Source organism: Diabrotica virgifera, chromosome 5, assembly GCF_917563875.1.
Source record: "Diabrotica virgifera virgifera chromosome 5, PGI_DIABVI_V3a".
NCBI lineage: Eukaryota > Metazoa > Arthropoda > Insecta > Coleoptera > Chrysomelidae > Diabrotica > Diabrotica virgifera.
Window position 1 is genome coordinate 143,991,744 of NC_065447.1, and position 18,018 is coordinate 144,009,761.

Genomic DNA, 18,018 nt, shown 5'->3' on the forward strand with positions numbered 1-18,018 from the left:
TGAAGTTGGTCAAAAAATAAACTGTTGTTAAAATATAAACTAAATAAAATAAAATATAATTTGAAAACAATAATTTGACATTATAGACTTACATATTATCATAGACAGAGTGTCATTCAGAGCGAAGTGACGACACCATCTTTTTTATTTGGTGCTTACGTATCACGGCTTCACTCTTACCATAGCCACCTTTACTTAATCCATTACTTAACCTCTTACGCATAGTAAAGCTGCGACAGTAGTCCTCCCCTTCCGTAAACCGCAAACCATTCCACGAGATCTCGTCGTCAGGAAGCGCGGAGGGTAGGCTCATGGTAGGCTCACTCTATGTTAATATATACTACTCATATATACTACAATCGTCACTACTTCTTAGCCAATAAAATGCTCACTGTAATAGGAATGACATGTCAAAAAAATCTGATTATTCCCTATATACTTTTTCAAATTTAGAATATGGCAACAAGGGGAAAATTACGTGCATTTCTTATTGTTTGACTTTTAGACCATTCTAGACTCAACAACAGCGTTTTTGCAACAACAGCGTTTTTGCAATTAAATAGCGTTTGCAATAGTAACAATTAATAAATTTCTTTCTTTCTCATAATCCTTACTGCACTTCAGGGCGTTGGATGAAATTAATTAACAAATTAAATATCTCATAAACTATTAAATATTTATAAATCAAATTTCTCGTGATTTATATATTGGTAATTAAATAGAGTGCAACATTCCTGTAAAATAAAATATTTTATAGTGCTTATTTAAATTGCAAATTATTATTGTAAACTGATATTTGCAAAGTTTATGCAAATTTGTTTTTCAATCTTTATTTATAATTATTTAAATAAATTAAGGGCCACATTTAATTTAGTAAGTCTTAAATGAAAGCTTTTGCTCCTTCAACTTTGCAGAAAAAAGCGTAAAAATTTTTATAAAAACAAGTTAAGTCCACTTTACATCAACAATAATTGAATAAGAAATTGACAAAGTTATTCAAGGCCAAATTTGACGAGTACAAAATGTATGGTTTGTAAAAGAAAATGAAGGAATTTGATGAAATAGAACAATTGGAAATGTTTTATTTTGTCAAATTTCTTTATTTCCTTTCAAAATTGGATGTAGAATTGTGTTTTGTATAAGCCAAATTTGACCTTGAATAACTTTGTCAATTTCTTGTTCAATTTATTGTTGATGTAAAGTGCACTTTACCGCAGCAGTTAAAATTTAAAATGGTCAATTGTGAGCAAAAAGAGCTATTTTTCATTATTATTTAAAAAGCGATCTCTTTATATAAATCATACACTTTTTTGAAAATATTTTTTGTTTTCACATAAACTTTAATACCTAGTAGAAAATTTATTTGTACCGAATTATGACCGAATTGTGACGGAATTACATTTTGATCCTAATTTTATTTGAACTCAACGGACGATCCGGCCGGTCCGGGCGGTATTCTTGTAGTACTGTCAATTGTCATTGTCTAAAAGTCTAAACTATGAGGTTGAGTTGTGACGTTTCGAAAATGGTGATAAACTGTCACTGTCCATTTACAAAATAACTTTTTCATTTTTCTCTATTTTAACATAATGACTGTTATTTATGGTTTAATCCGAAAATATTTTAGTAATTAAGTGCAATGGGCACACCTGGTCACAACTTGGATACCTTTAATGTAGCTGGTGAGTGATGTCCAAGCTTATCATTTTAGAATACATACTTGAGAATTATATTGTTTACTGTTTTATCTCTAATGATAATCTTGTAATCAAAGATTATTTAGACAGTGCTAAATGTGTGTGATGCAGAAGTATCTGACTAATTTAGGCAAAATATGGCTCTATACAGTAAGTTCCAAATGAGTAATTCCAAATGAGGCTGTTACTAACTTCTACTCTATAACTCTAATGGCTATTTTTGTTTGAATGTTACAGAAAAAAACAAGACTATTTTCTTATAGAGATAATCCTGATGAATAACACTATCTATAAATTGTCATTTTCATATTAAAATGAGTAATCTTGTGAGTAAGTTTGTAACCTCATTTTAGGTGTATTGTATATTTTTGTAGTAGAATACATGAAAATAAAGAGATGCGATATTAGTATAATTTTCTAGGCCTATTCCCATTAGGAAGCAAATTTTGATATGTGGATCCAGGTTAGAAAAGTCTGCATCCATTCTATGCTTTCTTTACATTATTACAATCTCTCAATGTCTTTTATTCTTTTAATTATTGCTTCTCAGCTGTATTAGTCAATACTTTCAAGATGGTCTATATTTTTCTTTATAATCTGGTATTATGCATATATAAATCACCACATCAAGTACTGTCTTACCCCTTTCCCTACTTTACTGAGACATTGGGAAAACTTATCAATCATTAACCCTTTAAATGCTGATGATGCCTAAAGGCGTCATACCGTTACTACTGTCAGGTGCGCATGATGGCTTCAGGCATCTTATTCAGAACATTCGTTCAGCGGTTAGTATTTGTTTGACATTAACTGAACCGAATTGTCTTTGCCGAGGGTTCTTTGTACAAAATCAGTTTTTGTAGAGGATTCTATTTAATAAAGAATTCTGGATTGAATGATATTTGAAATACGTTGAATTGTTTCTAGATGGCAGTTTAATCAATAATAAAATAGGGTTTCAAGTAGGTGAAATATTTTCAAGTTAGGTACATAAGGCTCCAAGGGACAAGTACATTAGAAATAAAGTAAAAAGTTTGTTGATTTGTGATGTATTCAAAAGTATTTTTGTAATTTTCATTTCAAGTTCTGTTTTTGAAGCCTAATTTAGGAAAAATATTTTTTTTATTTTTCCAGTACAATACAGAAGTCTATGAAGATGCTTGGCTTTATAAAAAGAACCACCAGAGACTTTACAAACATCTCAGCTATTAAATCCCTTTATTTCTCCCTGGTTAGATCTCATTTCGATTACTTTTCCACAATTTGGTCCCCCTATTAATTTACTCATAAACTGAAACTTGAGGCTGTCCAACACAATTTTCTGAGATATACTGCTACTAAGATGCATGTATACTATGACTATTCTGTATAAGAGCGCATACCGAACTTACCTCCTCTTGAGGTACGCAGAAAACAAAGAGACCTAATAATTTTATTTAAAATTATCAACAGGCTGTGTAATTGCCCCGAGCTTCTCTCCAAAATATCTCTATTTGTCCCCAGTTGGTCGACTAGGCAGGTGCAAACCTTTTATGTCTCTTTTCATAGATTCAATTATTCTTACAATACATTTATTTCTCGAACGCTTCGATTAGCTAACTCATTAAATAACCTCGAAATTTTTAATATATCAGTTTCCCGCTTTAAAAATCATATTTCTTCCCTAACTTTTTAATACTTTCGGCCAGGGCTTTTGTATTGTGATTAGTGTTACATGACCTGTATGTATTAGATAACTCAAAACCGTTACACCTTGAAACATTTCTGAATTGATTTAGGTGGTATCTTTTGTTTGTAATTGTACTGACCTATATGTTATCTTTTTAGAGTAGAGTAGAGTAGAGTAGAGTATTTATTGGTAATAATGTACAAATGTACTTTTACAGGTCAGCAATAATTAAAATTGTCTAAAATTACATTAAAAGTTGACAGTACTTCAGTAAAAAAAAAACCTATTACTAAAATTTAAAAACTAAACACTAATTAAATTACAGGACAAAACAAAATTTAGATCTGAAGTACTCCTCAAATGAGTAGAAAGCACCCATCAGAAGATAATTTTTAATTTGTCTCTTAAATGAGTAGAAAGCACCCATCAGAAGATAATTTTTAATTTGTCTCTTAAATTGGTTAAAATCAAGACTTTTAATAGATATTGGTATACAGTTATAAAATTTCAATGCTAGGTATCTGGTTCCATTTCTGGTCCTCTCAAGTCGACTGAAGTCTGGTACAAGGGCATCATGATTTCTAGTCTGATAAGTATGCTGTTGTGTTTTATACAGATCTACATTTTGATGAACATACAACAGGCACTGCATAATGTACACAGAAGGTAGTGTGAGAATCCTCAGGTTTCTGAAAGACTGCCTACAATCGTCCCGATAACCCTGACCTGTGATTATGCGAATACACTTTCTCTGCTGACCAAACACCTTATCTATATGGCAAGAGTGTCCCCAGGAAAGGATTGCGTAAGTTAGTCGTGAGTGAAAGTTGCTGTGATATGATGTAAGAAGGGTTTGAAGGGAGGTAACCTTAGATAGGTTTCTAAATAAAAAGAGTTGGCTTGAGAGCTTTTGGGAAAGTTTCAGTATGTGCCGTTCCCAAGTGAGTCCCTGATCAAGATAAACACCAAGAAATTTAGCTTCCTGTGAACAATCTGTTAAAATGGGATGTGTAATGGTGTTATGTCTTAGGGTAAAGTTCACTGTTTGTGATTTTGAGTTATTGAGAGAGAGACGATTTGCCAAAAACCATTGGAACAAATTGCTCTCTGTGGTCTCAAGATCAATATCACTGATTTGGGAAGGGTGGTAACTTTGATAGCATGTAGTATCATCAGCAAATAGGACTGTGCTTACCGGGCCCTCTTGTGAAAATCCCAAGTCATTTATATAAATGAGAAATAATATTGGACCTAGAACTGACCCTTGAGGCACTCCATACATCAAAGGTTTTTATCAGATTTAAGCTGGTTAAAAAACACATATTGAAATCTATCTGATAGATAAGACTCAATCAATTGAATAGACATAGGATGAAAATTATAGGCATGTAATTTTTTAAGAAGAATACTATGAGTGACACAATCAAAAGCTTTAGTAAGATCAAGGAACGAGGAGGGTATCAAGAAAGTTTTCAAATCCTTCCAAAATACTGCCTGTAAAATGATCGATAGCAAGTGTTGTTGTTTTGTTTTTTCTAAATCCAAATTGCTGCACTGCAAAAAGCTGATTAGATTCAAAATAGTCATTGATCTGCTTCTTTAGGATTCTCTCAAACACTTTGGAAAGAATTGGCAAAAGAGAAATTGGACGAAAGTTATTATGATCATCAGCCGAACCTTTACGTTTAAAGAGAGGTATGACTTTCGCAGTTTTAAACACTGAAGGAAAAATGCAGGATGAAATTGAGTAGTTTATTAGTTTAGTTAAAGGTAAGCTAATGTTGTGTTTAATTGCCTTGATTATTTTTGTGTTCATTCCATCCGGGTCCTTGCTCTGGCTATTTTTTAATTCTTCAATTGCTTTTACAACTTCCTCCAAATTTGTTGGCTCAAATCTGAAGGAGCAATGATTAGAGGCGAATGAAGGAGCATGTGGTATAAAACTAAGGTATGTATTGAATGATTGGTCAGTATGATTAAGTGTATTTATTACATTTTCAGCAATACCACAGAAGAAATCATTAAAACTATTTGCATTGAGTGATGAATTTTTTATTGGTAAATTCTTACATCTTGAGTTTATTAGGGACCACATAGCCTGTTGACGGTTGTTAGAGTTTAATATAAAATCATCATTAGATTTAATCTTTGCCTTATGTATAGCATGTCTGTATTTTTTCCTATATTCTGAGAGTGTTTTCTTTGTCACTAAAACGGGGTCACTTTTATTTAAAGATGTCAAAAATTGTAGTTTCTCCCTCATAAGTTTCAAATCATCATTAAACCAAGAATTTTTTTTACATTGTTTACCTTGCTCAACAAGCCTAGATTTTTCAGGAAAAGACAGATTTATTGCCTGCGTTAAAATATCGATAAACATTTTAAACCTTGAGTCCACATCAATACATTCATTATCAATAAATTCAAAATTTTGTAAGCAAAGATTGTTATTTAAAGAGGCCAGTCCCATCTCTGTAATGGGCTTATTCTAGATTTAGAAGTAGTTTGGGACACTTCACATTTAAACAATATGCCTTTGTGGTCTGAAGTGTGTGAAAGATCAACAGCTTCGGATTGCAACATGGTACTATTAATATTTGTAAATATGTTATCAAGACATCTATTATAACGGGTGTTAAATTTTATTGATTTTTTGAGGTTATAGGATCTAAAGAAATTGCACAGATCCAGGGCTGCAATATCCCTTTCATTGAAGTGCACATTGAAATCCCCTGTTATAATAAGAGGTTTATTTGTATTTAACTTTTTGAAAACTTTTGACATTGTATTGAAGAATTGATTTAAATCACCATCTGGGGTACGATACACAGTGACAAGTTGAATATCAAATTTTACCAAATGTACACCTGTTATTTCACAATGTTTTTCAAGAGACAAACTTTCAAGATTTAATGAAACAGAATCAAAGGTTTCTTTAATATATATACTTACACCCCCATGAGAGCCCACAGTCCTTGCAAAGCCAGAAATCATTCTGTAGTTCTTAATTTTAATTGAAAATAGTTCCTCAGATTATTATTCTTTTTTTTTTCTTTTTTTGTAACTGTACTACTCATAGAATTATTTTTGCTCAAACCACTTTGTTATGTTATATAATGATAATTTATGTTATATAATTAAGAACACTGTAACATTTATATCTGAATAGGGCTTGCCCGTGAATAAATAAATAAATATTCGATTTATTTTGAAATTTATTGCTTAATTTTACCAATCGAGCTAACAGAATTTTGGAAAATTTAAAATTTTTTGTGAACTGTTTATCTTATAATTCCATAAGGTTCCAAGTACAAGGCTTATAGATCGTTAAGGTTCTAAGTACACTGCAGATGTTGTAAAAATGTTATAAAATCCAGAGTGGCTCAAGCATTGGTTGATTTAGTTCAAGCTCTATACAATAATAATAGAAACAAGATTAAGAACAGAGGTATTGTTCATCCGCTATAACTTTTCCCATGCATCACGATTCATTTTCAAACAAATTAAGTCAAAACATAAAATGAAACGAACGTCAATGTGTATATACATTTTGTGTACTGTATACTACAAACATCGGCGTACGTTTCACTTTATGTTTCGACTTAATTTGTTTGAAAATGACTCATGACGCATGGGAAAAGTTATAGTGGATGAACAATAGAAGAAAAACTTGAAGACGAACAAACAGCATTCAGAGCCAAAAGGCAAACAGTTGACAACATAAGCATTACTATGAATATAATAAAAAAAATAATGATAGGGGAACAAACATATAAATATATTATATAGGGTGTCCCAAAAGTAGTGGAACGGTCGAATATTTCGCGAACTAAACATCGGATCGAAAAACTGAAAAATACCTGTTCAATCATTTTCAAAAATCTATCCAATGACACCAAACACCAACCCCCACTACACCCCCTGGAGGTGGGGTGGGGGGTAACTTTAAAATCTCAAATGGAAACCCCTAGATTTTCTTGCAGATTTGGATTCGTTACGTAAAAGTAAGCAACTTTTATTCAAGACATTTTTCCGAACTGTGGATAGATGGCGCTATAATTGGGAAAAACGATTTATCCTGATACCATAGGTAAATTATAGAAACGGTCTAATATCTCGAGAAATACACTTCCAAATGAGAAACCAAAAAAACAAGTTTTTAATATTTTTCGAAAACCTATCGAAAAACACCAGAAATGACCCTCTAACCCACCCCCTGGAGACGGGGTGGGGGTAAATTTAAAATCTTAAATAGCAACCCCCACTTTTTATTGCAGATTCGAATTCGTCATGAAAAATTAAGCTACATTTATTCGAAACATTTTTTAAAATTGCTGATAGATGGCGCTAATAAATCGTATTTTCCAATTAAAGCGCCATCTATCAACAATTCTAAAAAATGTTTCGAATAAATGTTGCTTAGTTTTTCATGAAGAATCCGAATCTGTAATAAAAAGTGGGGGTTGCTATTTAAGATTTTAAAGTTACCCCCCACCCCACCTCTAGGGGGTGGGTTGGAGGGTCATGTTTAGCGTTATTCGATAGGTTCTCGAAAAGTATTAAAAACCTTTTTTTTGGTTTCTCATTTGGAGGTGTATTTCTCGAGATATTAGACCGTTTCTATAATTTACCTATGGTATCAGGATAAATCGTTTTTCTCAATTATAGCGTCATCTATCCACAGTTCGAAAAAATGTCTTGAATAAAAGTTGCTTACTTTTACATAACGAATCCAAATCTGCAAGAAAACCTAGGGGTTTCCATTTGAGATTTTAAAGTTACCCTCCACCCCACCTCCAGGGGGTGTAGTGGGGGTTGGTGTTTGGTGTCATTGGATAGATTTTTGAAAATGATTGAACACGTATTTTTCAGTTTTTTGATCCGATGTTTAGTTCGCGAGATATTCGACCGTTCCACTACTTTTGGGACACTCTGTATAATATAACCTTCATAGACCTTAAAGCAGTGTTCGACTTGGACCGGAAAGTATTCTGGAATTCTATGGAGGAGCTGGGAATACTGAGGAATCTAATACAGATCATTAAAAGTGTGTACAGCAGAGTGTTGGGGAGAGTACAAATGGGAGGTAGCAGATTACTAGAATTTAGGATGAACAAGGGGATAAAACAGGGAGATAGCCTAAACCCACTCCTATTCGTCATAATTATGGATAAACTATTTAAAAATATAAAAAGAAGAACTTCTTCTTTATGTGCCGTCTTCTACCGAAGGTTGGCGACCATCAAACGATAGGTTTCTCTGTTTTGTGCCGCATGTATTATGTTCGCAGCTTCTGGTATTTGAAACCATTCTCTCAAGTTTCTCAGCCAGGATTTCTTCTTCCTGCCCAAACCTCTTCTACCTTCAATCTTGCCTTCGACGATAAGCTGTAGCAGACTGTACTTATCATTACGGAACACATGGCCCAGGTATGACGCTTTCCTCCTTTTAACAGTTGTTAACAATTCCAACTCTTTACCCATTCGTCTCAATACCTCTGTGTTGGTCACTCTGTCTGTCCAAGGAATTCTCAGTATGCGTCGATACAGCCACATTTCTAGAGCCGCTAACTTCTTTATAGTTGCTGCTGTTAACGTCCACCCTTCTACTCCGTAAAGTAGCGTAGAGAGTACATAGCATTTTGTGGAGCGCCATCGGAGGTTAACGCTTAGGTTGCGGTTGCTTAAGAGCTTTCTCATTTTTATGAATTTGGATCTTGCTATTTCAATTCGGATCCTAATCTCTACGTCTGGGTCCCACTTATCATTTACTGTATATCCCAGATATTTAAATCGGTGTACTCTTTCAATACGTTCGGCTTCAATATTCAGGTCGATATGTTGAATGTTCTTTTTACTGATCACCATAAATTTAGTTTTCTTTCTATTGATCTTCAGTCCAAATTGGTTGCCAGTTGTATTTACTCTATTTAGCATCATCTGTAAATCTTCGATGTTATCGGCTAGTATAACAGTATCATCTGCATATCGAAAATTACTTATTGGTACGCCATTAATCTTGATGCCCTCATTGTACTCTTCTAGTGCCTCTAGAAATATTTGTTCCGTGTACACGTTGAAAAGCAGTGGCGAAAGAATACAGCCCTGTCTAACCCCTCTAGAAATGGTTATGTTTTCACTCACCATATGTCCATTCTTTATGTGGGCTGTTTGATTCCAATATAGATTTTTTATAATCTGGATGTCCTTAGTGTCAAGTCCTGAAAGATGTAATAGTTCTATGAGTTTGTCATGTTTGATAGTATCAAATGCTTTCTCATAGTCGATAAAACAGGCGTAAACATCTTTCTGTTGATCCAGGCATTTTTGAATCAAGACTTGTATTGCAAATAGGGGCTCTCGAGTTCCAAAACCGCATCTAAAACCGAACTGTGTTTTACTTATGCTGTGTTCTAATTTTGTTCGTATTCTGGAATGGATAATACGCAAGAATACTTTAAGGGTATGACTCATTAAACTTATAAGGCGATATTCGCTACACGTCTTAGAATTGGATTTCTTGGGAAGGGGCACAAATGTAGATTTCAGCCAGTCCGATGGAATTTGACCAGTATCGTATATCTTATTGAACAGTTTCAATACTACATTCATGTTGTTCTCGTTAAAAACTTTTAAAAATTCGACTGGTATTTCATCGCATCCTGTTGCTTTCCCATCTTTCGTTTGATCTATAGCAGGGGTTCTCAGTCTGTGGTACATGTACCACTGGTGGTACATATCATTATTTGGGGTGGTACACAAAACACAAAAACACAGCCAAAACTCAGCATATTTGCAGTTAGTTAGATTACTAAGCTACATAGGTATTTAAGTTAGGTGGTACCAAGAATAATTTTAAAATAATTTGGTGGTACATGACTCAAAAACGTTGAAAACCACTGATCTATAGCTTTTATCACCTCACTTTTCAATATTTTTGGTCCATTCAGATCAAGAGAGTTCGTAGAAATATGACGATAATCCGTAAACAAATCTTTTATGTAAATTGCCCAAGTCTGTAAGGGCGATGCCACATTATGCGTTTTGGCCGGATGCGTTTCCACCGCATCCAGTCAAAACGCATAGTGTGACAGGTCGGTCCGGTTGCGTTGGAAACGGATGCGTTTTGAGACATCGTTACGCGCTTACAAACTGCATCAGACAATGCATAGTGTGACAGGTCGGTCCGGTTGCGTTGGAAACGGATGCGTTTCCACCGCATCCGGTCAAAACGCATAATGTGACATCGCACTAACTGTTCTTCTTTATCTACAATAAGTTTGTTGTTCTCGTCTATTAACTTACCAAACTGTTTTTTCTTGTAAGTATAAGAAAACTCCTTAATTTTTTTATGCATGTTAAAACTATCGTGTCTTCGTTCTAGCTCTTCTATCTCTTGACATTTTTCTTGTAACCATTTCTCTTTGGATTCTTTTATCTTTCTGCTGACAGTTCTATCCAGTTCTTTATATTGTTCGGGATTATTCTTATTTTCCCTCCTTCTGTCCATGAGGTGTAATATTTCATCTGTCATCCATTCGTTCTTCTTCTTCCGCTCGTAGTCACCAATTACTTCTTTCGCACCGTTGCATATAGCGTCCCTTAAGTTGATCCAGTCTCTTTCAATATCATCCGTATTTGTTGTTAAAGCAACATTACTATTAATGCTATTTGTAAGCTTGACTTTTATCTCGGGATTTCTAAGTTGATCCATATCTAATCTTTTGTTATTCTGTTTCTGGATTAAGGTTTTTAGTCTGACTCGTAATTGGGCTACAAGAGGATTATGGTCAGAGTTTATATCAGCTCCAGGATATGTTTTGGCTGATATTATTGTTATAAAGTCTATCTGATTTCTAACGATGTACCCAGACTTGTCCTGTGGTGACCTCCAAGTGTACAATCTTCTTAATGGTAACTTAAACCAAGTATTAGTGATAATTAAGTTTTTCTCCTGGCAAAACTGTATTAGTCGATCACCTCGTTCATTTCTTGTTCCCAACCCATACTTGCCAACTACATCACTGACTTCGCCTTTTCCTATTTTGGAGTTAAAATCTCCCATTACCATGGTTATGTCTTGTTTCTTTAGGTTTTTTATGATTTCGTCTAATTGTTCGTAAAACTCTTCAATTTCTTCATCAGTACTCTCAGATGTGGGAGCATAAACCTGAATTATATTTATGTCTAGAGGGTGCGCACTTATCTGGATCAACATGCAGCGTTCTGAATATGGAATAAAATTTTTTATATGTTTTCTGATTTTATTATTTACTAGAACCGCTACTCCATGCCTATGGTTGACATCTTCTTCTCTGCTGCCTGAAAAAAATATTGTTGCATCCTCCTTCTCGCACTTACCATTACCTGGCCATCTTATTTCACTCATCCCCAGAATATCAATTTTGAGCCTCTTCATTTCATTAATTGCGTTGTTTAGTTTTCCAAAAAGAAGAACAAACCACTTAAAAACAATAATAGGCTACACGCACCTACTACCAGTTATGATAGGATTACTGTATGCGGACAACTATGGACTGAGGAAATAGAGAAAATGAAATTAGAAATAAACATCACCAAATGCAAGACAATGAAAATAGGTCAGCAGGAGCATTAGATTGGAGGCGAAACACGAGTGTTTTGTAGAGGACAAGAATTGGAGAGGGTGACGACCTACAAGTACCTGGGCACAATAATATCGAACAATGGAAAGCTAGACCTAGAAATTGCAAATAGGACAAAGAAAGCTAAGAGAATATATTATGCGATTAATAATACGATACTGGGAAAAGGGGAAATCAGCCAGGAAACAAAAACACATGTATAATAGAGTCACAGTACCAACTCTTCTATATGCAAGCGAGACATGGTTACAAATAACAAATATGAAAGTGCCATAAATGAAGCAGCTGTGAAAAATAGCTGGAAAGACGAAGATGGACAGGGAAAGGAACGAAAACATCAGAAATGTGCTAAAACAGGAACCAATAGAGAGAAAAATTGAAAAAAAAACGGTTTGGACATATAACTAGAATGAATGAGAACAGACTAGTAAATAAGGTGACAGATGCCAAAAGACAGGGGAAAAGAAAAAGGGGCAGACCTAGAAAGGGGTGGATGGAAAGCTGAAGGAAATGGCAGGAGACCGGAAGGCGTGGAAGAAATGGGTAAAAGATGGATAGGTGATACCAAAGTTCGACACTCGAGAAGAAGAAAAAAAACGAAATATGAAATTATAGCAAATTTATAACAACAGGACTTCTCTTAGAGTGCAAAGTAAAAATATTCCATATGTGTATTTTATTATTTTTTATTTCATAATAAAATATGTCGAAAAATAACATTTTTCATTGCTTATCGTTTTGATCCTGCATTACATGGGAAATTATCATGGTATCCATCTCTCAGTTTTCATGGTGCAGGTTTATATTGCGGTTTTTACTTGCAGTCGTCTTAAAATTAAATCATATTTTATGCTCATTTATTTTTGCTTTGTAACCTAATATCGTAATTTTTATTCATACTATGACCTTTGGCATTATTCCAGATTCAAAATTTACAAAAGCATAATTACTTTACTTTCAAGTTCAACATATCTGCTGTATTCTGTTGGATATTTTTGTTTTAGTCAGATTTATTGTATAAATATTGTATGGTAACATAATTTTTCTTTTTTTAGATCTTACTCCTGAACAACAAAGAATTTTAATAGAAATTAGAAGAAGAAAAACAGAATTGCTTCTTGAAATCCAGGTAAGTTATAATTAAGTAGATGCTTGGTATTTTATCAGCTATATTATTTCATTTCTATTAATATGAGTTTGCACATAATAAAATCTCTATTGGTCTCATTAAATAATAATGTATGTATAAACATTTTAGTGTCATATTATGTTAAAGATACATTTCTATTGACAAAATATATATTTCCTAAACAACACAGGTTTCATAATGCGGACTAGAGTTGTTTCATTGGCACCATAACTTCCTCGAAAAATTTTAAAATGTTTTCTTATTTATGAATATAAATGATTTATCTATAATTATCTGGACTAAAAGAAAAAGTATATATTTATGGATCAAGCAAACAGGTCACCTACACATAATACCTGTTCTTCTACAAGTACCTTCTTCGTTATGGAGGTTGGCAATCAACATCACTTCAAAATTCAAAGCAAGTGCTCTAATGTTATTTTCAACTGTAACTATGCCATTCTTTTGCGGTTTTCAACAAATATACTATATTCATCTACTTCCCACATTAGTTCTGACTTGTCTTATGAACCGCAAGATGGTATTAAAATAGTTCACCCTTAATACATTTTTCCCTTTTAGAAGAAAAATTGTCATAAATGTCAAATAAACAAGTATTAATAGGAATTAACAAAGTAATTTTCTGAATTATTGACTTTTATTACTTCTTAAGGAAATTGATACTTCTTAGGAAATAAAACGGGTGTCACAAGTAGTTGGAAAATAAAAACCAAATACATGAAGGCCAGCAAATCGACAGGCCAAAGAAACCTACAGAATCTGACAATAGGAGACTATAACATCGAAGGCGTGAAAATTTTTACATATCTAGGTTCATTAGTTACCGCAGACATCAATGTCAGTGAAGAAATTAAGAGAAGAATACATATTGCTAATAAAACATATAATGGACTAATTAAACATCCAAGATCTAACAACATCACAAGAAAAACCAAATGGAAAATATACAAAACCTTGATAAAACCGGTCCTTATATATGGATCTGTTATACTGTTATATTGGCGTCTTCACCAGAAGAACTTGTAGAAATTATGAATAGGCTAGGAACGGTGAGTATGGAATATGGTTTGAAAATAAATATACAGAAAACCAAAGTAATGATCATCGATAGAATCAGAAACAACCAACCGGAGATAAGAGACTTGGCAGGTTACGAAGTGGTCAGACAATTTAATTACTTAGGCTCCGTTATTACTATCAGTGGAGGATGCGAAGACGAGATCCGTAGGCGCATGATAATGGCCAGATCGGCAACAGCCAAACTCACAAATATATGGAAGAATACTGACATTACAAAAAGCGCAAAAAGTTCGAGCGTTAATATTTCCTATCGCCACCTACGCTTCAGAGACTTGGACCATCAAAAAAGCAGATTCAAAACGTATAATGGCATTTGGAATGTGGGTCTACCGGAGAATGTTGCGCATACCATGGACCGCACATCACACAAATAATTCAATATTAGCCGAACTTAACATAAAAACTAGACTCAGCACAACTAGCAACCAAAATAGACACAGAGATATTTTGGACATATAACTAGAAGAAGAGAAGGCATGGAACGAATGATAGTTGAAGGCAACGTATAGAGGACAGAAGATCCAGAGGAAGATCTCCCATTACGATGTCTCCCAAAACAACACGCACAGGAGAGAGAGAATTGGACAGAAATAGTCAAACGACTTACATGACGCCACTACATCCTTACGAAGGAGAACAGATAGAGGAGGAGGATATATGTATCAGAGACATGGGCACTATCGAAAATTGATGAGGACCTATTACGTACATTTGAACGAAAAATCCTTAGACACATACAGAAGGGGGTGAAAGAAAATGACGTATGGCGCAGAAGATATAATTTTGAACTATACGCAGCATACAACGAACCCGACGTCATAACATCCATAAATGTCGGACGTCTGCGCTGGATGGGCTATGTTGAACGGATGTTGGAGACTGAAACACCAAAACATATAATGAGGCAGACACCAGTAGGGAGAAGTTCAAAGGGAAGACCCAAACTTAGATACATGGAACAAGTGGAACAAGATCTGAAAACACTTAAGATTACCAACTGGAAAAACAAAGCAAGGAACAGAACAGAATGCCGGAAAATCCTAGAACAACTAAGGATTCAAAAAGGGTTGTCAAGCTACTGATGATGATGATGATAAGTACATAGTTGGAAATTAGTTAATTGCTCAAAATATTGGTCATTTTCCCTCTATTCGCGATGTTAAGTTACAACGACGACTTCTCGTGGATTTCGGCTGAACTAGCTTTGGGGGTGTTTTCAATGTCAAACGCTGAGCGCATATGCATTTGAAACAAGAAAGCAATATTCAATATTTATTTTTATATGTTTTAAATTCATTATTGGGCAATATAAAATGATTAACACGGAATCTTCACCTTTCAATAAAAGTTGGCGTCGATGTTGTATATACAGTGTGTTCACGGATGGGGTGCCCAAGAGGAAAAACTTTTTTATTTTAAATTTTAGCGAAAAATGTCGTTCTTTATAAAAAGTTTTGCTTGTTCTAAAACCCCATAAAACGAAATAAAATTCAAGTTATTCAAAACCTGCTTAATTTTGTAGCCAATTTTGTGTAAATCCCTATAAATTTTTGCACTAAGTTCGAAATCTTAACAATACTCTAGTGTTGATAAGCTACAATGTAGCTGAATAACTGTCAACTCCGATATAATTATTTTCCTAACAAGTGCAGAAAGTCATACTTTTCCGCACGCGACTGCAGTTTGCCGAACGAAGCGAAGCGGGAGTTCGGCAAGCAGTCGAGTGCGGAAAAGAGACTTCCTGCAAGAGTTACAGGGTGTTTGATCGATTTTGCCCATTTTTTTCCTAAACCATAACTTAAGAACCACCCTGTATATTTTTTTTTATATTTGGTACACATTTTCTCATTCAAAACCCAAACGACCCAATTACTAATCACAAGAAAAATCCAGGTCCGGATTAACAAAAAGTTATAAAATAATTGTAACCTTAAAACAACATCCTTTATATTAAAATTTTCAAAATCTGTTTGCATATTTGAAAAGAGCACAAAAATCTAGGTTTAATGGTTCGATTCAATTTTTCGGCCAGACAATTTTATGACTTTAATTTTGAAATTATATCGAATTTTTTAAGAACTCTGACATTAAAAAAACGGTATTATTAACTTTTAATTATAAATTATTAAAGTTAAAGAATAAATACCCATTTTAAAAATAATCAATACTTATTTACCACATTGGAACGACCCAATTACTAATCACAAGAAAAATCCGGGTCCGGATTAACAAAAAAAAAAATAAAGTAATTGTGACCTTGAAACAACACCCTGTATATTGAAATTTTGAAAAAATTTTTGCATATTTTAAAAGAGCATAAAATACTGCGTTAAATGGTGCATGTCAAATTTTTGCGCAGATAATTTAATTACGGCAATTTTGAAATTATATTGATTCTGTCAAGGTGACAAAAAGCTGCCAGAAAAATTAAGAATAATCTCAATGTCATTAGAAAATCGTTTCGAAATTTGTTAAATCGAACACGGAAATGTATCGACCAAAATGGCGGGCATTTTGAGCAACTGTTATAGTTCAAATATTTTTAATTTATGTTAAATTGTTGAATTGTTTGAACGAATTTTTTTTATTAGATATAGCTGTTTTTTTTTTAAATAATTTACTAAACCATTCTCGCAATTATAATTTTTAATGATGTGCATACTGCTACAAATCCAGAGAATCCATGAAACCTGCGTAGTAAATAAGTATTAAGTATGTTTAAAATAAGTTTTGATTCATTAACATTAAATTATTAAAAATTAATAAATCATACCTGGTTTTTAATCTCAGAGTTCTTTAAAATTTCAATATACATAATTTCAAAATTGATGTAATTAAATCATCTGCGCATAAATTTGAAATGCACATGTAAACGCAGTTTTTTATGCTCTTTTAAAATGCGCAAACAGATTTTCAAAATTTCAATATACATTGCTATTCCGGTAGGTGTGAGTTGACGGAATTAATTAAAAAATAATAAAAATAAGTTAACGACGAACAGTAAAATATTTATTTTGGTAACAAAAAGGTGTTTTGCTTAGGTCCCGGACTGAGTCGATTGTTAGCGAGAGTGCGGCTTGTTCGTATGCTGTGAAGAGACTGAAAAAAAGCCACAGACGCTAATCTGTTTGTGTTTCTACCCTCTGACCAGATGGGCAATAAATTATTTAGATCTGGCGTATAAAAACAGAAATACTTCTGCAGTTTTAAAAACGATTGCATGTCCAAAGTGAGTTGTTGACATAATGGTCTGATATGATAACTAATTTATGGGGAATTCAGTTTGTTACACTGAACACACCAAAAACATATGGTTAGGGATGCATTTCGTAAAACCATGTCTTTCTTAGCATCTGGTTTGTATATTAACTGTGACTTTTATATGGCCCATATTATTTCGTTTTGAGAAAAAATTATTAAAATTAAAATTAGCAAAAATAGTAATTAAAGCGTATTGCTATAGGGCGTTGGTTCAAGGTCACAATTACTTTATATTTTTTTGTTAATCCGATTCTGGATTTTTCTTGTCATTAGTAATTGGGTCATTCCAATGTGGTATTATTACTGATTACTTTTTAAAATAAGTATTTATTCATTAACTTTAACAATTTGTAATTAAAAGTTAATAATACCTGCTTTTTAATGTCAGAGTTCTTAAAAAATTCAATATAATTTCAAAATTAAAGTAAAAAAATTGTCTGGCCGAAAAATTGCAGCGAACCAATAAAGTAAGTTTTTTGTGTTCTTTTCAAATATGCAAACAAATTTTCAAAATTTCAATATACAGGGTGTTGTTTTA

General features: G+C 33.4%; 1 protein-coding gene across 4 annotated transcripts in view; it reads left to right on the top strand.

The window, feature by feature from the left end:
* Positions 1-1,498: 1,498 nt before the first annotated feature.
* LOC114331795 (cytohesin-1) overlaps positions 1,499-18,018 on the top strand; it is a 304,207-nt gene continuing 287,687 nt past the window's right edge. The window contains exons 1-2 of one of the 4 annotated variants that reach the window (XM_028281457.2): positions 1,499-1,682; positions 13,045-13,118. In XM_028281457.2, coding sequence (XP_028137258.1) covers positions 1,640-1,682; positions 13,045-13,118 — 117 coding nt within the window. In that variant the 5' untranslated portion in view covers positions 1,499-1,639. Of the gene's footprint in view, positions 1,683-1,747; positions 1,848-13,044; positions 13,119-18,018 lie in introns of those variants that run through there. The other 3 variants (XM_050650398.1, XM_050650399.1, XM_028281458.2) reach the window with 3 other exon arrangements.